Below are 24,099 nucleotides of genomic sequence, written 5' to 3'. Positions count from 1 at the left end.
CGTAACATTTGAACTTAAATCTTCTAGATAGCTTTTGGATATGATAGTTTAGCTATTGAGATGGAAATCTGTTTCATAGGACCTATAATGCTGAAGCTCAACAAGTTGCACTTTCAAACCATTTGCTTCAGGACAAATTGCTGTTCTGTTGTTCACCTTGACTAGTGTTGATTTACAAGTTGGACAATAACTATAAGAGTTCACAAATGTTGTTTTCCTTATGCTAAAAATGACATGTTTAAGAGGTTGTTAACTTGATCAGGACAAATTATTATTCATTTTTCACACTTTGCTCTTAACACTAGTCCTTAGAGTGTCGATGTTCTGAGATGTTTCAGAGTGAGATAATCGTGTTGTCTTATTATGATGAGTGTTTAACTAGTGATTTGCTACTGCTTTCAGGGACAAATCATGGATAAGCCATTCTGTTTCAACCCGGGCGACTCTTGTTGCAAGCACTGTTGACATTAAGGGAGCTACTGCTTATGAAACTTCTGGTGAATAATTAGTTCATTATTGTACAACAATTTCTTTAACAAGTTCAAATGTACTTTAATTAATGCTGAATAATATGTTGTAACACAAAAGAAGCGCAAGTCTTTTTTAATCCATTGCCCTTTCTGGAAAAATATATTTTAGATTAGTTTCATTGGCTATGTGTTTGGCACTGCTTTATGGCAAATAAATAAGGAAGAAGCATCACACTCAGGTGTTTTGGCATGTAAAGGAAGAAGAACCACTCTCTCCCCTCCTGCCACACCTACACAATAATATTCATAGGTAAAAAGGGAAAATTCACGGATCTGCTGTTCTCTTTCCCTTCCTCACCCACTCACTTAATAGATATTGATTGGTGAATCGGGTAAAATCATCGGTCCATTGCCCTTATAAGACAATGTCAACTAGAGGAGTCTTGTCACAACAAAAAAGCCAGAGTCAATTAGTATTAAACTTCTATCCATGAGACAAGAGGCACTAAAGCCTAAAGCTACATATAAGCATAAAAAGCCCATAACTGATTATGGAGTATGATATTTTCATGGAGTTGCAATCCTGATCCAAACCCCCAAATTTGCTGAAAAAAGGGAGGTTGTATACCATTGCATCTAATTTCAGGTGTCTTATAGATAGTTACAAGTGTATTGAAATCTCTCTTCCCACTCTTAAATCAGATTCCTTCATTAATGTGTAGTAGTAATCTATTGTGTGTAGCATTATTACAAACAATTTTCTCTTGACATAATGCTCAGTTGTACTGTTAAACTATGTCAAAATAATTATGTCTCAAGTTAAATTTGATGTTTTCTCTTGTGCAATACAGGGACACCATCAGATTGTGTTTCATTAGGTTTGTCTGGAATGCTTTTTCCTGGAGTAAAACCTGCCTTGGTAAATGTTCATGATTGGTGTTTATCGTCTTTTATTTTGTAAATTTCACTATAAAAGAATGTGCTTTTTTTTTGTGTAAAGCAGTTCGCCTTCTATTTTAGAAAAATTGAAGCAATCTAAATGTTTTTTTATGATGTCTTCAGGTCATTAGTGGAATCCACAAGGGGTCAAACTGTGGACATCACATGTATGTTGTGCATACTTTTCTACTATAAGCTTTCCTTACTGTTTGATAAACTACTAAAGAGGCAATATTTGTATTATCTGGATGCATGGGAATTATCATTTTCTTTCCAGCTTATTGGGCACTTGTAAATACATTCCAGATTAAAAAATAATTGAGAAACTGGAGGATCTCATGCATGGGGCATTTTCATTGCCTTGTATTTTTCTTTTTTCTTTTTGTAAATATTATATATGTTTAAATTATGGAAACTGCGAAGTGTATGAAACAAACATAATAGCAGTATATGTGTGATAGCACGAGCTAGGCTTGACAAGGTGTATCAGCACAGTGCTACTACATTGCTTCTTGACAATGGTAAGAATTGACCAATGGGCAACTTACGCCGGGCAAGGCATGCCAAAGTAGTGTTACTACATAGCATCTTGAAAACAACAATAGTTGACGATATAAGCATGACTGCATTTTTGGTGTACAGTATAATCTAGGTCACAAGGGTTTGATTTCGAGTTTGATGACTATGAAATTTGGATGAAGTTCGACAAGTCAAAAAAATTGAAAAAAATTTGACATTAAATTTGCCCAATGTAATTTTCAAAAAAATATAAGTATATGCTATTTTTATGATTATATATTTTAATAATTGATTAAATAATATAAAATAATACAAGAATTGACATGTTTAATTATAAATATATGCTATTTATGATTATATAATATAAAATAATGTTAACATGTTTTAATATTTAATAAATAGTATAAAATTAATAACAGTAATAAATTAATAACAATAATAAAAAATTATAACTATTAAGTAAATCTAAAATAAAATAATCTCAAAACTTTAAACATACTATAACCAAAACCTAAAAATAAATAATCTCTGAACATTAGAAAACAATATAATCATGCCCAAACTGCTGACGGAGAGGAATGGATGCGAGTTTTCTTCAGACGCCATTGCTGATGGAGAGGAGTGAAGCCAAGTTTTCATCAGATGCCGTTCGTTGCAGGGCATTCAAGAGACACTGAAAGCAGACGGAAGCAGAGAGGTTAATGCCCTGAAGGTAGATGGGAAAGCAGAGAGGTTGGAGGATTTGTAACCCACGACCTGCGACCTGCACTCACGGTTACAGACATGATGACCTGTAACCTATAGTATAGTCACAGTTGCAGAAACGATGACCTGCGACCTAAGATGAATTTGAGATGAATTTATACGAATTTTTTATTTGTTTTTTAGGTTTGCCGAATTTTGAACCTGGAGCAGAAAACTCGGTGAACCTTGTGACACAGATTATAATTGATTAAGTATTGGATTGATAAGGACTGGAAACCTGATGCTTGATCTTAATCATTGGTGATTGAATTTGGACCGATTTTCCTCCCGATTGCGGGCTTGCTTGACTCCCTTGGTTGTTAGACATGCCTAACTTTGATCTTAAGATGAGTACCTTGGTTGCCCAATGGGTCTACATGTATGATACTTTTTCTTTATGAAAGTATATTTGTTCAAAGTTGCTAATATAAGCTTCATCAATTAAACATTTCAATCTCCAATTCCTATGCTTATCTTCATCAATTGATAATTTAAGTCTCCAATTTCTATACTCATCCAGATCCTGCACGGCCTTTATGACTCTAAGTTTGGGTTTCCTCTGACTGCACCATATGTTTAATTTCATCCACATTGATTGAGAATCCTTCAATATGTTAGATGTAAACGGATAATAATGCTTGTTTCATATATAGTGATACCTATTGCTGCTCAGCTAGAATTTCCCTTTTAACCCATTTAAAATTTAACTTGAAATATTTTGGGGTTGATAGGGTGCAGTTTATTGTGCAGAGAGACATAATTATAGTGACAGCAAGGAGTGGAGGCAACACATAAAAATGATAAAAAACAAAAAACTGAAACACAACTAAAATGTATCTGAAAAATAATTACATCCCGCAAAAATAAAATATAAATATAGATACTCTAGACATTATTTAGATAATATTGAAAATGCTGTTTTATATAAAAATTCAAAAATAATGATTGGTTAAAGTAAAAATTCAATTAATTTTCGTTTTTTCATTTATCATTTTAAAACCTGAGAATATTCATTATGCTTTTATATATTATTATTGAAAATTAATAGCTTAGAAATAAAATATAAAATAGTGTCATTTTTTATAGTGAAAGTTAAAATAAATCATTATTGAGCTTGAATCCCTTACAATAGATGATGAATGCGACACTATAAAGTAAGAGGGCCTAGACTTAATCTATTTGATCATTATTTAATATTAGTTTAACATCTGAAGATTATTTGTGCTCATCAAATAAAGTTGAGTCATAGTTTTTTCAAAATTGTTTTCAGTTGTTTAATTCTTACATATGTAATTTAAAAAGCATATCAATAAATGTCAGTTTTATTATATTTATTTTTTTAATTTATTTATCAAATTATGTAATACAATAACTCTTCAAATGAAAATAAACTTAAAAGAGAAAAAACAATTTAAATTAATAAAAGTAATATTAAATAGCTCTAAAATAAACTAGCATACCTATCTTTAGAAAAATCTATCTAAAAGATGTCAAGATATATCATTCTCAAGGGAAGTATTCAGCTTTAATAAAAATCCAATAGAAAATAGCTGTTTAGAGGATGATATCTCTCGGTTTCTTGCACATAGACTTTTCTAAAGACAGGTATGCTAGTTTGATGTCATGATGATAGTTTACCTGTTGGTCAATACTCTTTTATGAAGGATTTTGCAATTCATTAATTTTCATAAGAATTATTATATGGGAAAGCTTCTTGCATAATGAACTTGCAATTTCTAATCTTCATAAATTACGGGTATTGAATCTTATGCTCTGTAGTATCTTCTGTTTTGGCAACAATGAAGATTCCTTTTGCCAACCTCAAATTTGTGTGAATGCGTTGTCATGCCATGTACATTTTATAAAATGGTTTATGTGACTTTTCTATGATGATTACACAGCATCTACTCTGGTACAGTTGCTGGAGCCAGGGAAGCTCTTCTTAATGGAGTTCCCTCCATTGCAATCTCATTGAATTGGTAAGGTTTGGAATTTTTTACTGTAATCTTGGTTGGTTCGAGAATGTATTTTGAATTTTGTAGCATGGTAAATGCTTTACAGGAAGAAAAGTGAAAGCTGTGATTCTCATTTCAAGGAAGCAGCTGAAATCTGTCTACCTTTGATATATGCTGCGTTACAAGACATTGAGAAGGGTTCATATCCTAGAGATTGTTTATTAAATATTGACATTCCAACTCGCCCTTCTGTACACAAGGTGGGAAATTTCTATTTTAATTTATAACCTGGTATCATTTTTGTAATTGTTTCTTTGTCTTATGAGCTGTATAGAGTAGTATAATAGACCATGCTGTCAAGGGAGCAAAGAGTTAATTTGCGTTTTTTCAAAATTAGTAATTCTGAAACTTATTTCAGAAATGCTTACACAGACACTTTCAAGAAAAAGACTTAAAGCATTTGTGTCTATCTAATTATTTAAATGTGTCATTTTTTTTATACAAACACATTATGCATGATGACAAACTCAACATATTTTAAACTTGGCCGTAATAGATGAATAATATTTCATTCCAGAGAGATTACTGTTTATCTTGATTTCAAACAATCCACACAAACCTGTTGAAAAAAATGTTTGTATACAGATTCAAGATAATAATAATCATCCATTAAACTGATCATTATCTCTCCCTGCAGTTTAGAGAAAAAGAAACATTCAGATATATATACTTCAAAGCAAATTTTTGCTACAATCCATCATAGAAAGCTGGATTGACAAGCACTTTGTTTACTAGAGCTCTCAGAATTTCTTGCCCTGAACACTTTCGGGATGAGTAGAAATATCTCTAAAAGCTCTTAAGAACAATGGTTGTTGAGATTCAGAAATCATGAAAGCTTTAAAAAAGCATTAGATGCGGTCGAATTTCCATAATACAATATAAAGAAGGAAGAAATCATGTTTTGCTAAAGAAACTACAGAAAGGAACCAACATTTGGAGAAAAAGGACGTATAAGTTGCTTTAAATATTGTGTATATATTTGATTGGATTACTGTACCATTAATGATATAATTGTATATCTTTTAATTTCTTACAGTCAACATTCTCGATAAGAACATTACTTTTTTTCTTAACATAATTTTGAACTTGCAAAGTCAAAGGATGCAAACTCATAATATCATTATTTTCTGCACCATTATCCCTCTCATTTTTGTGCTCTGCTTATAAAAGTAAAAGCGCTTGTGGTTTTCAGCAATTTGAGGTTCTTTCTTATATTTCCTGTCATCGCTCCTTGTTTATCTTTTCACTATGATTGCCATTCCCATAATCAGACCTGCCAAAATTAATATGGAGGAGCTGCAGTGATTTAAATTGTTGATAGGAATTCCCATCTTTATTCTCCATGAGAAAAAATGAGTTATAGTTCTTGCATTGGTACAATCATTTTCTGCTAAGCTATACAAACTTAATGTATTGCACAGCTTGGATTGTTTTTATGCCTGATTTGTGTTTTTGACATCAAATTTAAAAACCTCAAATATAGGTTTCTTTACAAAGGTTGCTAAGGTCTCCCAGTTTCAGGAACTCTCAATAATTGACCTAGTCTAGAATTGCTGTACCAGTCAATTGATGTAATCCGTCTCTAGAGGTTGAAATCTTTTTAAAAAGCAGCAGCAAATCTGTCCCAAGCTAAGTTATCAATTCGGATGGGGGATGTGGGATTTTTCTTTTTTGGGTACGGATGCGCTTGGAAATGTCTATATATATATATCTATTTTTTAAATATATATATATATATATATATATATTATAATATTAATATATATGAAAAGGAAATAAGAAACTTATAAATACCAGAACTTAGGGTTAGAAACTTAGAAATATACAAACATACATCATTTGATAGTATCATTTGATACTTCACCATTGATCAAGATTCAAGATGTTTCGTATGTCAATTAAATAGTTCAAACTTCAAATTAAAATTTCATAAGCACAAATATTCATGTTCTAGACTCCATGTCCAAACTACAAACTAAAAAACATAGTACATGCTTCAACGTTCAGTAATTAGAATCATAAGGATTCTCAAAAAAATCTGGATCCTCCTCATCTCCAACCACTGCAAGGTCCATATCATTTGAACCAAGAACAGTTTCACTTGCGCTAGATGCACCATGTGTCATGGACCTATCATCACCCTCATCCATTATCATAGTAAGATCATGAAGTGTTGCATCCAAGTTTGCACACTCAGGGAGTACATCCCAAAGTTTGTCTGTCCCATCCATGTAATCATCATCCTTACGTGACAAAAGACGTAAGTTGGTATGAATGTAGACCAAGTCCTTTGCTTTTTTCGACCCCAACTGGTTGTGCCTCATTGAATGGTTATAGGAGCATGTACTTCAATTCCTTCCAGTAGGAGGAAGTTGCAACCTGCATTGTGGTCACAAAATGAATTTTTAAACATACAAACGAAAAGCAAATGACAATACGACAGAAGTTAACAGTTAAACGCGAGATTGTAGAATACAAGTTATAATCTAAACAAAAGTCAAAACTTACTTGTGAGAGGATTTTGATTACAAGAAGTTGTAGATGCTTGTATGGGTGACCATACATGTACTGCCATGTGATTGCTCCCATTTTATTTTGTTCCTTAATTGCAAATGGAGTAAGCCTTGCGTTGGAAGAAAATAAGACAAACTCTAGCTTCACCTTTTCATACATCTCATCATCTTGGAAGATTCTTGCAAAAGCTTTGGAGCACCCATTAGCAACCTCTTCATCAGCATATGGTGTGCAATTCTATTTGTCATAGAAAGTACCACCTCTTATAACACCTCAGAGATAAAGCATATGCAAGGAGGTGCAATGGGGTAGTCATCTTCTCCCAACGATGAAGAATTATTGCTTCCACTTTATTGCAGAAGGCTTGACATTTTGTAGGGTCACTCTCATGTGCTCGTATATAATGTTTTACCTTCTCAACCATGGTGTCCATGCATGACATCATACACATCTCCCAAGAAAGGTGTATCTGTATCAGCAAAGTGAAGCACAGTCATGATGGGCTCCGTGATATCCAATACATATTGCACATGAGCCCACCAACTATCATCCAAGATCATACCCCTATTCTTTTGGGCTCTTTCTGTATTTGAAGCCTTCCACGCACCCCATTGAGGACAAATGACCATTTGGCTCAAAGCATCTTGCACCTTGAGAAGTCATCTCATAGCAATAGTTTGAGATGCAAAATGGTACAACAACTAAGCAAGTTAATAATATGTCAATTGACAATAAAATTATAAATACTATCTAAATTACAAATCCATGAAATTTAATAATTACAAAAAATAAATTTACCTTCAGCAACTCCAATTGTGAGTATGCTCTAAAAATGGATTGTGACATGTTGTGGCTAGTCACAAACACTTGTATGTCCTCTCCCTCTTTGTATATTTACTTCACCCAATCTATTTGAGTGCCAATCTGTTGATGCTCAAGTTGAGGGAGTGTACAGTGCACGGTGTCCAAAAAATATGGGCATATTGACTCTCAGCCAAAGTGTATGAAAAGGAAATATGTGCTAACTATATTCTATATTTTTAATTAATTAGAAATTAGCAACCATGTAACTACCGGCTCACATGACATTCAGTTATTAACGACCATTTCACTTGCATTTCAAATCTGAAATATTCTAAGGGAAGCAACATATTTTAACAAAAGAAGTACGAATAGAACATGAAAAGAGTTACTAGAATAAAGGCAGTTGATGACATTGAGTTGTACAAGCCTTGGCATATGGAAAAGAGGAGTAGCATTGCCATGGGCTTAACCTCCCAATTGCGGACCCTTAGTATCCCCGCACAATTTCCAATGAGAAAGGCCCTTCCTACCTTGGGAGTTGGCTTGGGACACCCTCATCCAGCCTTTGAGCATTCTAGTGTTAGAGTGTCGACTAGTTAATTGTTGAGACTATTGGCATATTCCAATCAACCTATCTTATAATTGCTAGCACCTTGACCTTTGGTGATCATGGTGGCATCACGCCATTAACTACCTTGGCCAAGGATTTTGGATGGACAACTTATGTGCCTGATCACCCCTTGCTTGACTTGACAACAAGAAAATGCAAAAGGATTACCATGAGCTATCTTTATATTTGATTTAAATGTTAATACTGAGTATATTCTTTCTTTCATTGTAGGATTTCTTTCCACTCTTTCCTCCCTTTAGCTCGACCGTAATGGTCATCATTACTCGGGGGATTCATATTAAAGTGTCTGGATTCATGAGCAATTATTCCTTTGCCAAGCTTCATTCCGTTTTCGGCCTATGGCATCATAAAATATTATACTTTTCTATCTGTATTGATTTCATTCATAAAGAGAACATTCCATCTCAGAGTTTATTGATTATATTACTGTATGGTACTCCTTTAATTAGATTGTATGTATATGCAACACAACATTATTTTTAAATAGAGCATATCGGTAAAACAATCAAGTCACTATGGAAATTATCACATTCGACTCTATACTTGCAAAAAGATAAAAACAAGAAGCTGAGCTGATAAGAATCAACACGTACATGAAAGAAAGGAAAATTATATTTGATGGAATACATAAAGCATGACCTGATCCAACTTGGGTGGTTTGTTGTATATGGAATTTGCATAATGTCGACACCCAAGATCTCAAGGTATTTGATGTGTAACACAGACTTAATCTACGAGTTTTGGCTCAATCAACTTGGAATGCTAGAACAATGAGCAAAAATATGTGCGCGCCCTTGTGGCAAGAACAAAGAGTATAAATGGAAGTAAGGCATCGACCAAGATGAGCAAAGGTCACCCACGAAGTGCTCAATTACGCCAAGATTGAGCTGGCAAGAAACGTTGCAAAGACTTTTAAATTCAAAAATATCAAAAGAATGCTATAGTTTGATGCCATAAGGTGACAAATACAAATACAGGTGGTGGTTCAAGCAATAAAACAAATTTTTATAGTCAAAGTCAAGAAAATATATAAAAGCAAAAGTGGCAATATACGCCTAACTCATGTCTTAGTATATTATTGTCATTCCTATATATTCATGCTTGCCTGATTATGGTATGTAGGTATATACATACATACATACATATGTATAGGCTAATGATAAATTTTGCATACATATGTGTGTGTGTGTGTGTGTGTGTGTGTGTGTGTGTGTGTGTGTACATAGTTCATACCCACCCAAGTATGAGTATAGACGTGATATTACTATACTAAGACATGATAGCTTGCAAGATGGACATAGATCATTACCTGGAATTATTTCCATTTTGTAGTAGCATGATGACAAGGGGAAGTGTTGCCAAAATGAGAGTTAGGAAGGGGACACCCAAGTCCACTGTTAGGCCATCAAATATGAATGTAACCACCTAGACCAAGGACTAAAACGACTAGACAAACAAGAAAGTAAAAGGATTACCATGAGCTATTTAGATAAACCAAAATTTTTTTATAATGAACTCAAGTAAGAAATATTACCTTCATATGTACATAGTTCATACCCACCCAAGTACGAGTATAGACATGATATTACTATAATAATATATGATAGCTTGCAAGGTAGACATAGATCATTACACAAGGAAGGTAATATTTCTTCCTTAAGTTCTTTATAATGTTTTTTTTTTTTTTTTTGGTTTATCTGAATAGCTCATGGTAGTTCTTGTACTTTCTTGTTTGCCTAGTCGTTTTAGTCCTTGGTCTAGGTGGTTAGGTTCATACCTGATGGCCTGACGCTGGATTTGGGTGCCCCCTTCCTAACTATCATTTTGGCAACACTTCCCCTCGTCGCCATGCTCTTGCAAAATGGAAATGGTTCTAGGTAATAACATATTTCCAACAATTTGAAATGATAAAAATATCACAATCATTCTAATTTTCTAAGAAATTCATTTTCCAAATTCATCTGAACGGCTAACTAACATGACACATTAGCTAATAATCGAGTTTCGATTTCATAAGAATTAAAATATCTCAACAACTTTATCAATAAATCAATTTCACATGAACCATTATTCTTAACATATTTACCGTACAACTAACTTCACATGCATTTTTCCAACGGCTAGAATATTATTTAATGTAGCAAATTTTTGGGATGTAACACAATGCACCAGCTCCCTTGCAATTTAATTTTGATACTAATCAAAAACAACTTGGACCACATTCTCACTACCCACCATATCTATGGCCACAATGAGAATATAGATGAATTGTGAATCCTTCACCTCCCTTTGACAATCAAATGCCTTTAGAAACATTGCCCTTTGGGGGACACTACAATCACATTAATTAATGACCTGTTTCTTGTATCTTTCCAACTATCGGACAAAATTGTCACACTAAAGTTTTCCAAGCATTTCTAATGGGTTGAAGTTTCTCTATAGAAACTGTCTCCTTTTGCAAGAGTGTGGTACACACCTTTTCATACCTAGGACTTGTGTAATCATTTGGTGCTTCTTTGATGGCTCTTACCATTTCCTTCCAATATGGTGATCTTACCAGATTGAAATTAAGGCCATTAGCATAGAGACAATTTGCAATGACTTCATCAACATGGTCTCTTGCCTCCATTTTAAATGTAGAGAGCAATGGGCCTCTTTTCTAGGCTGATGCATTATTTTTTACTCATCCTCCTCTCCAGGATAGGTACTTGCATGAATGGATGTTTGAAAGAGACAATTGGTTCCATTTTAGCGGGTTGTTGCATTTTGTTCTTTTTTGAGGAAGGAGGTTGATAAAAACTTTTTTTTGATCTTTTAACCAAATGATCAACTTCTTCTTGTTCTTTTACAAACAAAGCTATCTGTGCATCAGACAACCCCTTCCCATCTGCACCTTTGCACATTCCAAAATCTGTACCAGCAGGGCACATGAAATGAAGTTTTACCGGGGAATAGGAGCTATTGAAAGACTTTCCTTTGTTACTTTGACAATAATTACAACTCCAAATATAGGAGCCACCACCTAAAACCTGTGATATTCTTGTTGTATGTCTCGATAGAGGAGACCCTAAATCAATTTTGAGTTATTCCCTCCTTGCCCTGCCTCTGAACTCTGACCTTTCCCTCCCACTGAACTTTGACTACTGGTGGCAGCCCTTCTTGCACAATACAATGTAGTTTCTCTCTATAATATGAAATTAAATACATTTAATCGATAAAAAAACTATGAATATCAAGCATACAAGTATAAAACAATGATACAAAACCATTCAAATAGATACCTAAACTTGTTTCTAATTTTTTTTTTTTTTGAAAAAAACAAAAAAAATTTCTTCACAAACTTGAAAAAATTCATCGAAACACTCAAGAATGGGATAATATGCTTACCTCTTAGTGTTCCTGTTCGAAAAAATCAAGTTGCCTTAAAAATGCCAAATTGGAAGCCAAATGAGGAGAGAAAACCCAGATGCAACAAATTGATGGCTGAATGGTTGAAAGGCCTCTATTAGGGTAGTTTTAGGATCTCAAATTTTTTAATTTATTAAAGTGTTAAAACACATGTTTTTATTGTGTTTTAAGTCAAAAGCGTTTTTTTTTTGCTTTTTCTGGGTTGATGCTTGTGGAGGCGACCAAAAGCGCCTGAATGCCCTGCGGGTGCACCTGGATGCGACCCATAGGCATTCAGATGTGGACGGAAGCCTAGTTTGGATGGCACTCACAGGCATCCGGATGTGTGCGGAATCCTATAATAGGCTTCTGTCCGCATCTGGATGCTTGTGGGTGGCATCCACATACTTGCATCCGTGTGCCTATCTGCCTCTGCCTCCGCCTCCAGGCATTCCTGCTGCGAATTGGTATCCTAGGTCCTGAGCAATAGAAAATCATCCAATTGTACCTTCACACGTGATCCTTCAAGGTTTGACCCTACAAATGCAATTCCTTCTGTCATATCTTCCAGCATTTAGAAACAGCTGGTGTTGTGTCATATTTTAGTATTCAGCAATCAATAGCCTTGTGAGGATCTTCTTTATTGTATTTAGGAATATCAATCTTCATATTTATTTTTTGAGCATAAGACAGTGATACTTTTATGACTTTGCATTTCATCCTCCATTAATGTTTTAATTATCTTTTTTCTTTTTTCAGGCTCAAATGAATTTTGAACTTGTTGCTATCTAGATTTGTTTCCGTACTTTGCTAGTAATTCATGTTTAAATTCTAATCTAACCATGAACAAGAGAGTTCCCATGATTTTGAATTGTTGTGTGCCTGTCATGTGGATATTTTTCCAATCATGTGATTTTTATATCCCGTGGACATGAAAACTCAGAAAAACTGGTTGTGTAGTAGGTGGGCTTTGGTTATCTTCTGATCTGGCTCCATTTGCAGTCTATATTGTTTTGTCATTCATTGTTTTTAAAAATGCCTGGATCATTTTCCATTTTACCAAATATAAAGTTCTGTTGAAAATTTCAAAAAATATTTGTATGAGAAATTTTCTTTTCCTTGCACTGTCTGAAATTTCCTCCACTAGAACCTTTTTTCTATGGAGGTCCTCGAAATCATATTTCCAACCTTCTCTTTTTACCTTACATTGAGACTTTTTCTTTTATGATTTGTTTTTTTGTTGTGAATTAAATTGAAAAAGATGTGAACTTATAAATAAGATTATTATCTTATTGGAAAACTGTTAAAACCCATTCATATAGACAACTCTTCACAACTGCACACTGTTTTCATGATTACTCGAGCTTTCTACAGCCCATACACCTGTTTCTTTCCTCAGTATGATTCTTTGAGGTCAAAAAGTCAGATCAATGCAGATTGTATATCACATTCTATTATTCCTATGAACTTCTTGAGGTACACTGGCAAGCTGTCGGGGATTTTAAATTTGGTTTGCCATAAATGCCTTCAGCTAATCAGCTTCTACTGAAAAGGGAGAGGAAATATATATATATATATATTCAAAATATTCTATAATTGAAAAATATCAGATATGTGCTTGATTATGTTTCAGCAATACAGAGGGTATCCTTTCTCATATGCTAGTGTCTTATAGGTCAAACTTTGTGAGCACTAGTTAGAATCATGGTAGCAAAATTGGCAACCTAATGCTAACCATACCTGCCAGCAATCCAATCTAAATCAGATTATTGGCTTTTTGTGCCCTCAGGGTTCTTGAGAGTGGTTTGTTGAGTTGAAGTTTGAAAAACAAACTCACTGGTTTATTTGAAGAAACAATTATTTTGAAGTTAACTATAAAATACTTTTATTTTAGGGTGAATTGGAGAACAACTGAGGGCACTTGTTCTTCATCTAATATCCATTTTATTCTTTGATAGTTAGGGCCTAATTACTGTCCCATGGCCTTGACACCTGCATTTTTTGAAGGGTGGGGGATCTTTGTAAAAAAAAAAAAAATTATGAAGGGATGAATGTGCTATGAAGGTCCCTCTAAAGTTTTCGCTTTGGTTTAAAAGAAAATAAAAAATGGTTTGAGCTTGCTCCAGATGGAAAAGAAGCTTTTCCCCCCTTGAAATAATGAAAACCGCAAAATATTTTTTTCCTATTTATTTGAACATTTCAGTTTATTTTATTTAGTTTACCGAGTTTTCCCCGATGAAATCTCTATCAATTGATTTCCATTTTAACTTTTTGTTTGTGGAGTTAATCCTAATCCACAGCAGAGCCAGTATCCTTAGAACTTAAAATAGTTAATGAGATGATAAATGATTGGCCTTGGATTTATGAAGATCCTTCCCACAATAGCAAGGATACGGTTCATTTAAACCCCTCTACATAGCTAAAATTTGAATTTCCAATTATGCACATCTGTGGCAAGCATGATTATGCTTTATTAGACTAGATAAAAGTAAAATCTATCCACGTGGCTTGAACAGAACATTGCTTTAAACATAGATGATCATTTGCTTGTGACTAGGCAGGGGCATCTCCTGAATGGCATACTATTACAATGAAGAAGTGTGCATTTAATATTGAAAATCATCTGTTGTTTAATTGCCGAATCAAATATACAACCATGTGTATTATAATTAATAGTTTTTCCCATAACAAGACATGAATGAGACCAGACTATAACATTCATAAAAATCATCGAATGTGTCTTGGGAAAACAAATTATATCTTGCTGCTTGAACCAAGACTAGAAATGTAATGGAATTTAAATCAAATCTTGATTAGAAACTTTTTTGGACATGGTTGTTATGTAGTTTTGGGTCAACACATGTGAGTTCAATTCAATTGTGTTTCTTTCAGTCCCTTGGGTCCGTTTGAGGTCTCCTGTTGGACATTAATATTTTATCTTACCTTATCTTGTTATTGAGCTGGTGATGCTCAGTGCTCAAATGCACCTATAACATTCTTCATATGTCCTAGAGATTCGTGTTGATCTGCCACAGAGTGAGTACTTATGTTGTGGTTATTTGTAAACGATCTCTCCAATTTGGGTGACACTCTAAATTGCAAGAAGAATTACACCAGCCTATGAATGTTGCCAATGAACAGTAGAGGATCTATAGAACAGGTGTTGACTTGAAGACAGAATTCAGAAGAGGAGAACAGCTTCTGTTACATCAAACATGAATTTTCACTAGGTCAAGGTTTGCTGCTTCATTTAACTCCGATTTTGAGGCAGTAATTTTAAAAAATAAAGGTCAAAATCCAAATCAGGATAGCAGTAGCAGGTCAATTTCCTAACATGTTGAGTAAATGTAAGTTGCCGGTCAGAAAATCCACATTTCAGGCTGTTCAAACTCTAATCTTCTTATGCAAGTAATTCGTCTAAATGATTAAAATAGTCTTCAAAGGCCTTTGCAATAAAGTGAGGGGAACTTCATTGAGTAATAGAATCACCAGAAACTTTAAAGGATTGCTGCGATAGGTTATTGACGATTTCTCTTGTTCATGAATTTAGAATCTAGGTTATGTTTCTCTATGACAATCAGTGTCTATGTTCCTTGAACACCAGAGAAAGTAGCCATTCATGGTTCAATTTGTTGCATTTTTTATCTATGGCTCCTTATATTTTTGGAGTTGAAACTGTTTATAATTTTGTATTATTTATTAATTTACAATATTTCAGAATGGTTATAACTGGACTAAAAGGACTCAGATTTTGGAGTTACATTATGAGTATGTTGCCAATTAAATTGACTGCTTTGTTTGCATATTGATTAGCTTAAAAACTATGTTAATGGTAGAAGCCCCCTATCATGAGGAAATCAAGGAAATGCATTTTGAGGGATTGTGTTTGAAGGCATTTATCAAAGACTGCATCTGACTCGCTATAAATTAGTTTTTTTACGGACAACTTAACTTTCTTTGATAGGACTAACAGTGTTGATTTCTACGGTTTTTATCTTAGGGATTCAAATTGACCAGACAAAGTATGTCGAGACTTTCAGCAAGCTGGCAAGCAGTGACTTCTCAAAGGCATTTGTCTGGACAGTTTATGTCGAGAGAGCAAAGTCTTGGTATTCAATTAGCACAACTAGGTCGAGCTGCATCTGCTGCAGTAAGTTTTGATAGATTTTGCAAGTTATTAACAATCTGTAATCATTTTTTTGGTATGCTTTCCATGTTCCTGGATAGTTACTATAGTAGAAGCAATGTAGATGCTTCTTTGTATAAATTCCTTTAAGTTATTTGGCATGAAGATAAAATTGATTTTGGGGTCTCAACTGGGGCTGCATTCATTTTTACTTTAAAGAAAATCATACCTGATGGTCCTGCACTTTATTTTCCTTGTGATAAGAGAATTTGGTAGCTAGTAAAATCTTAGTTTAGGATACTTTCTATTACTATACTGGTCACTATGTTAAAGACACACACAAAGTTCTCAGAGATACTTGGCTATTTCCTCTATCTAGAATCAACACACCTTTAAATTTTATCAAGATTGGATTAGTTCAATCTACCACTTGGACATGGGTCATGGTATCCATGAGTTATCCTGTCTCTGTCAGACCAATTATAAGCTTTGAATTTGACAGTTATAATATCATAAATGTCCCTTTCATACTTGAAATCTGAAAGCATCCAAGGATGACAATTCTATACAAAGTTCTCCATATATTTTGTTGCATATTATCCTTTTTAATTGCATTTGTCTGTGTGCAAGGTTTAGATGCCTTTTCCAGTGAGGCATGTTGCTGTTTATACAATTTAATATTGTATGGGTGGACATTCAGACCATGGACTTTATGAATATACAACTTACATGTTTGATGTGCTTAGGATCAATATGTACCATGTTAACCTTAATAAATCAAAACATAAGATATGCTAATGTACTTGAGCAACCAAAAGCTATCAACTAGTCATACAACCTAATAACCATACAAGTTAGAAACAGCAGTGGAGGCCCTATGGCATCCCTGAGTTTATTGTCCTAGAGGATTGAAAATTCTTAATAATAAATTGAAATAATCTATGAATGCCTTAGCAAATTCTTGTAATTGCTTGGGTAAAGAATAGCATTAGAACATGCAGCAGTAAGACACCAAACAATATTTTCTAGATGTGTTAATTATTTTTGGTTGCCTGGAGATGTGAGTGTCAACTTGTTTTGGCCTATAGGGAGCAGCTCGCCGTCATATGTCGGGAAAGAAAAATGTAGAAGTTGAATCAGTTGCAGTGACTAAGCCAGGCAAACCAGAATCACAAAATGGAGCAGTCAAAAAGTACTTCCGCGTCCAGGTATGCAAATACATTTCACAACACTTTTTGGTATGATGCATTGCTTTGTCATAAATCATGACTATAACTAAGGTTGCATCTTACTGTCATTTCTCTCTGGGTGCATATTACTACAGAAATCCTTTAAGGCCAAAACATAAAGGTATCATTATAATTATTTAGTGGATGCCTTATATTTCATCAGGAGAACAACTTGGATTTATTCTTTACTAGAGTGGGCATGTGTATAGGTTACTGTGCTCAAGTGAACATGCATAAAAGTTACAAATTGTGGGTCAAGTCAAATAGGCTCTGTGAAGGAACCTTGATAAAGTAAAAATTATGAAAGTAGCAGGGGGCAAAAGCTATTTCATGTGATATTGATATTGTTAGATGCTTTTCTGACAAAATTAGCAAAAGACAAAACAACAATTTTTTGTAGACTTTACACACGCCAACACCAATAGTCCATACTGGATCCCATGCGTGACATGAAATTATCCTCTAATATGGCTTTGTGATTTATAAATGTATGCATTAGAAATTACAAGTATGGAGACGGGGATATACAGTCCATGTTCCTATAATGGAGTTTATTCATATTGAAATCAGTATCTGAAGTTTATGCTGTAATAAATTCTCAAAAAATCATCTCTCTCTTTAGCCGTGTCCCATTCTTCTTGGCAATAAGAACCCTTTGGTCAAGGATTTGTGGCTTAGAGACAAGAAAGTCCAAAGTTTTGAAAAAGGGAATCTGCAATAATATCATTAAATAGGATGACAATTGTTTGTATTAGAAGTCACAAGATGAAAACCTGCTTTAAGCATAGACCATGGAAACCAATCTCCAACCTAAAGTGAAGACAGTTTCCTTCTGGTCTCTATTCCTTAATATGAAATCTTATAAGTTGCGAAATGAAGGTCTCCAAGAACCCTTTGGTCTAAGATCCTGGTAAAGGGATTTGACTTGGTGGGTTACTCTCGCATGCATTTTAAAAACTTTAAATTGGAGTTGTTTTTTAGCGTTCTCTCCTGCTTCTTTGCTGCAAAGAGAGCTAAATTAAAGATGGATTTGAAATCAAGTGATTTAACTGGATTTCTACATTGACATGGTTTGGACACTTGGAGAGTACTGGTGGAGTCCATAAAAAGACATGCTTTGTTCAGGATGTCTCTAAGTCACAACTCCTATATCTTGTCCTTTCCAGTCCCAACTGTGCAATTGATATCAAGAATGGTTGTGTCAGGCATGTCTTTTGGTATTCCCTTAAAGGTCAAGGGATGCATTGAATTGAGACTTTTCGGTATTGTGCCCTTTTAGACTTTTCCCACCTCTTCTAAAGTAGCCATCTTAATGGATGTGTTGGACTGATTGATTTCATTTGCGTGAGTATTGTATAGGTTAAGAATCAAAATACAAAGCTCTTTTACGAAGGATACATTTTCACCTATCCTAGGTGAGACTTGAGGTCCTCTATAGAAAATGAGAATTCAAAGCATGTTCTGTGCTGCATTCTTATTTTCCATGCTAAGATAATTATTATTTTCATAGCGGATTGTCTAGGTTTGGTATAGAAATACCTACTTAAGATGTAGGGATAGTTGGGATTATGGGAGTTCCAAAGTTTAGATCTAACATATATATTCAAATAAGAGAACTCGTGATGAACCTTAAGAAAGGCCTTCCTAGGGTTAAGTTTGGTAGTTGGTTGCACTTATGTAAATCCTATAAAGGTTTACAGAAACCAATATTTCCTCTACATGAGTGGTAGTGAGAGATACTAAAATCCTTTAAAATCTGGTTGTCTCTTTGTACGTGTTTGTGAATTCAGGGACACAAGTTTTAATAGGGAAGGAATTTGATATCTTATTTCTCCTCTAGTATTGCTTTGGAACATCTCCAAAAAATTGTCTGTTTCGACTCTTGAGGTAGCCCTTTGAAAATTTGAGTTACTGATTCTTCTTTGAATAAAAAATATATAAGCTATCATCATCTATTCATGGCTTTATTAACTTACTCAAATTTGCCTTTGTCAATGGACATAATCAATCTTGCCTCTAGCACTGAGTCTACTAGTATATATCAAACATCACATTAATCAAGCAATTCTTCTACTGTCTTCTGTTGTATTGTTTTGAGGTGTAAAAATGTTAATTAAATATTGTCATTGTCTTTATATTATAACCCTTTGAGATAAGTCGAGAGCTACCATTCAATGGCAGCAAAAATTAATAATGGAAATCTTGCACCATGCAAGGTACTCAGTGTGACTGAGTAGTAGATGCATTCGGCTATCATCATTTTTTTATTATCAATGTTAATTCTTTTTGACTGACTTCTTCTCAAATAAATTTGGTTTTTCTATCTTACATCCTTGGCTTGATGATACTTCAGCTTCATGATAAATTTAATCACACGAAGACATTTTCTGAGCATAATTCCAGTTTTTCTCTTAAATAGTTGTAGGAAGCTGCCATTTCTTTTTGTCCCTATGGTTACAAATGTAGCCAAAATACCCACATTCTTGGCTATAGATGGATAGCAATCTCGTGCAGAATTTATAATTAGACGACATCAATTTTCAATAGTGAACAACATTATTATTGGACAATATATTCGTTAAATTGATACAATCCACTGTTCTGTTGGCTGAAATACTTATCATTGTTTGATTAATTGTGAATGACAGAGGGTCATATGTATTCCCTTGAGAAGAGTGACATTTAATTCTTATATCCATATAATCTAAAAATCATATGGCATAATTCATAATTGATGTCACTGTTGTTTTCACCATGCTTTTGATAGGAATTAAAAGAAAAGTGCATCTTGCCATGCAATTTTATTTTGCAATTTGAATGTATTAACAAGGTTACCAAATTATATAATTTTCTACTTTGACTCTACTATTGATGAGATATTCAACATTAATGTATCATAAATCCACAGTTTTGTCAAATACGTACGACTGATGGGAAATTGTATCTGTTTTCACACCTTGTTTGTAGTTCTCTGAAAATGAGGGCGCAGAAAAAGATGATGAGCTTGACTCTGGGACCCTGGAAGAAGGCTTTGTGAGTTTTGATTTTATGGATTCTTTTTCTTTCGGACATTGTTTTGGGACTCACATTTGAATCTAATGTAGTCAAACTCTGGTCTAACTCTTAAATTCTTTAACATTCAGGTAACTGTCACACCATTGGGATTAACTTCTAATGTTGATGTGGAGACTCGCACATCTACAGCTGCATGGCTTGACACAGTTCTCAGTCTTAAGTCCCCAGAGGGTGTTTGATTGGATTGGAGAATATCTGAACTTGTGAGCTGGAATGAGATTATTGGTTTGTATGACACCATGACATGAGTTTGAGTGAATTTCGTGCAGATTTTTCAGTATTGACCTGGGAAAAGCATGGGCCAAGGTCTCCCATGCACGGATCCCTTTGTATATAACTGGTTTCCCTATGCTGAAAATGCAGAAGCGGTAGTTATTTTTGTGGGTAGATGGTGAAGCTCTCCACCTTATTAATTTATATAATTATTTTGACTCTGTCAAATTTGTCTGAGATTATGTTCATGATATTTTTGACAGAAATTTAGTAGCACTGACTTTTTGTTGTGTCTATTAGAAAGTACATTTTTTGTAAATCATTTTCTGTAAAGTGTGATATAAACATGAAGGATTGCTTTATTTATTTTAATGCTTAAGGAATTGGTGATTGGTCAGCTGGAACTTGTTTGCAAATGCATATTGGCATGGCACATCTTTAGCTGGATAGCTACCAGACATATTTGATGCTCCAAACTCTTAAGAACTTGGACTTGCAAATGTAAGTAGTTCATAGGTTTGGAATTCTATGTACAAACCCAATTATGATCTTTCTGGTCGAATGATCCCTAGTTCTGAAATGAATTTTAAAAGAACAAACACTATGTATGTTCATGACATTTAAATTCAATTCTAATAAGAGCAAACAAAATGTCAATTATCATAGCTTATCTTTATGATTATGATGTGGTTGAAGAAGAGTTTACAGAATAGCTGCAGCTTAAAATGGTTTGAATTCCATCTCTAGACTTGCTTGATAATTGTTATGCTTACTATAGCTGACCACACGATCAAAGCAAACAGTTTTATGGATAACTAATTACAGTAATGAAGTGTTCTACAAAGAAACGATTTATATGATTGTGTGATATATTTGTGCCGCTTACTATTTAATCTAGGACAGATTTCTAAGGTGTAATATATAGACTGATGGAGGAAACGTGGATCAGACCACATCCTTCTATATGTATGAATGTATTAATTTCAAAAATGAAATTCTTGTATATGTCTCGTGTAATATATGGGACACAAATATACAGGATTTTTAACAGGCTATCGTGTATCATTAAGAGTTGGGCTAGAATATATGAGATCCTGTAGATTGCAGCCATAACATGCAGTATAATTTACAGTCTATCGTGTATCATTAAGAGTCAAGCTAGAATACATGGGGCCCTGTAGATTGCAGTCATAACATATATCAAACACATCGTGCCATATCTTTGTGTTTATGTTAGGAGCAGCTGATATCAAACGTAAATTTGCAGAACATTGGAGTCAGGAATACACAAAATTTAGACCTTTTTCTTTGCAAGTATGATCATTGCTTTATGTTTCTTCTCAGCAAACAAAATTTTCCTGCGGAGGTGATGTATGTTTTGCATTGTCATGGATGCTGAATGTTGCATCTTTCCAGTAGAATGCCACCTTCAGAGAATAAAGCAATTGAATGTTAAAGCAGAGCATTTCTATTTTTTAAAATTCTCAACATCTTGATGATAGCAATATAGATAATCTTCATATGTTGTCTAAAATAACAAAGACAAATATCAGCAATTATTATCAATAACAATAAAATAGATGTGTAGTGTTCAAGTTTGAACACTTCATTGGCCATTGTGTTTGCAGGTTTTGTGCTTTCACTGGACCATTGACCTCATGGGGATGAGGTTCTTTGTTTTGGCCTCATTGGTACATAGCTCTGGGTCAAAAGCATTTTATGTGGAGCTTGAGGGTGTGTCATCCCAACAGTATTAGTCATGTTAAAAAAGATATCCAAACATTATTTAAAAAAATAAATACAGTAAAGATACTTAATAGTTATTTTGCTTCCATTGTTAAAATAGAATCATGGAATGCACAATGCCAGACCCATTTCACTGCCATCAATGACAATATACAGTTCTAGAGTTGATGGTTTCAATCTTCAAAATATAATTTCAATGTTACGGTAGTCATTAACATCTGCTTAAAATACATGTAAAGAAGATTGCTTTTGTGTGTAATAATAATGATTAATTGCAGTTACCTACAAAATTTTTAAGACCTCTCTATTACTAATTAACATTACGATTTGTCTTATTGATTTAGAAAATGCTTGAAGCATAACGTATTCGCAATCAGCAAATCCTTGTATTTCTCTATAGCCCTAGAAAGTTTTGGAAGAACTTCAGAGAAAGACATAGATAGGGAACAACATCATAAGGACCAAATGGTTGGAGTACACCAAGACTCTATGAGCGTGACTTGGGAGAACTTAGAACCTCGGTAACCGAGACTATAGGTGATAATATTCAACATGGAGGATATTATACAAGGCACGAGGAAGTTAGTTGTTGGTAAACCCTAAGACATAGGTGGACTATAGGCTGAATATTTAAAGTAGGGTGCAAAAACCCTAGCACCACACATCATTGAGATTTTCAATGACATAAACAGATAAGGCTTCATGTTATGATCCTAGTGGGCGGCCTTAACTAGCACCTCGGGGTTTTGGTGCAACGGTTCGTACCATGTGGTATTAGAGCCTCCACCTAGGTTCAAGTCTTAGAGTGGGTGGCAACGTCGGCATTGCAGTGTTCGTTTAGGGCTCATATGGCCAAGGGAGGGCCCACCATATGGGCGCACTTCCAACCCAGAGATTGGACTACGGAGTGTGGTGGGATGTTATGACCTTAGTGCGCGGCCTTCACTAGCACCTCAGGGTTTTGGTGCAACGGTTTGTACCACTTCCCTATAAATTGGACAACTAGTGTAGTGATTCTACAACACAAAAGTGGAGACATAAACAACCCTTCTAATTATCGAACTATAATGATCAACCCCTTCTTTGGAAAATTATTTGGCAGCATGATAGAGCAGATAATCAACAAATGGGTTGAAATAGAAGGTAAAAGAGCACAGGGACAAGCGGGCTTTAGATCGAAACACTCTACTATAGATTATGAGATCACTCTCAAATATTTGGTAGAGAAAATTTGGGACACCCTAGGGCAGAGGCTTTTTGTTGCTTCGTGGACTTTAAATAAGCATTTGACATAGTGCCACGTGACAAACTTTGGGATAGAATGGAAGAGTTAGATGTCTCGAAGAAACTCATGACTGTTGAATAGATTATATGAGTACATTAAAGCTAAAATCAGAACAATAAAAAGGCTATCCGAAGATTTTGGTAGCAATATCGAGGTTAAACAGGGGCATTTGCTATCTTCAACCTTATTTGGGCTTTACATTGACAATTTAGAAGAATGGATAGATACGACCAATGGTGAGGGGGTGTAGCTGGCTCACTTTGTGATAAGACTGCTCCTATATGTAGACGATCTCATCATACTTGCTAAGACAACTAAGGGTTTGAAAGAACACTTGAAAGCGCTATAAAGTTTTTGCCAAGAGGTGGGAATGCAAGTCACCACTACCAAAACCAAAATTAT

The 24,099-nt window shown here is 34.4% G+C and overlaps 1 protein-coding gene across 1 annotated transcript in view; it reads left to right on the top strand.

Moving 5' to 3' along the window:
* LOC149529122 (Survival protein SurE-like phosphatase/nucleotidase) overlaps positions 1–21,063 on the top strand; it is a 35,115-nt gene extending 14,052 nt beyond the window's left edge. Inside the window, exons 2-10 of the mRNA XM_089811341.1 lie at positions 403–497; positions 1,322–1,389; positions 1,533–1,576; positions 4,574–4,651; positions 4,734–4,887; positions 16,024–16,173; positions 17,238–17,357; positions 20,346–20,411; positions 20,522–21,063. Coding sequence (XP_089667467.1) covers positions 403–497; positions 1,322–1,389; positions 1,533–1,576; positions 4,574–4,651; positions 4,734–4,887; positions 16,024–16,173; positions 17,238–17,357; positions 20,346–20,411; positions 20,522–20,632 — 886 coding nt within the window. The 3' untranslated portion in view covers positions 20,633–21,063. The remainder of the gene's footprint in view (positions 1–402; positions 498–1,321; positions 1,390–1,532; positions 1,577–4,573; positions 4,652–4,733; positions 4,888–16,023; positions 16,174–17,237; positions 17,358–20,345; positions 20,412–20,521) is intronic.
* Positions 21,064–24,099: the final 3,036 nt, after the last annotated feature.

This window comes from Cupressus sempervirens, chromosome 11 (assembly GCF_028749045.1).
Source record: "Cupressus sempervirens isolate cs-2001-9-10 chromosome 11, ASM2874904v1, whole genome shotgun sequence".
Classification (NCBI taxonomy): Eukaryota; Viridiplantae; Streptophyta; class Pinopsida; order Cupressales; family Cupressaceae; genus Cupressus; species Cupressus sempervirens.
Note: the sequence above shows the minus strand (reverse complement) of the source record. Positions and strands in the feature narration are given on the sequence as shown.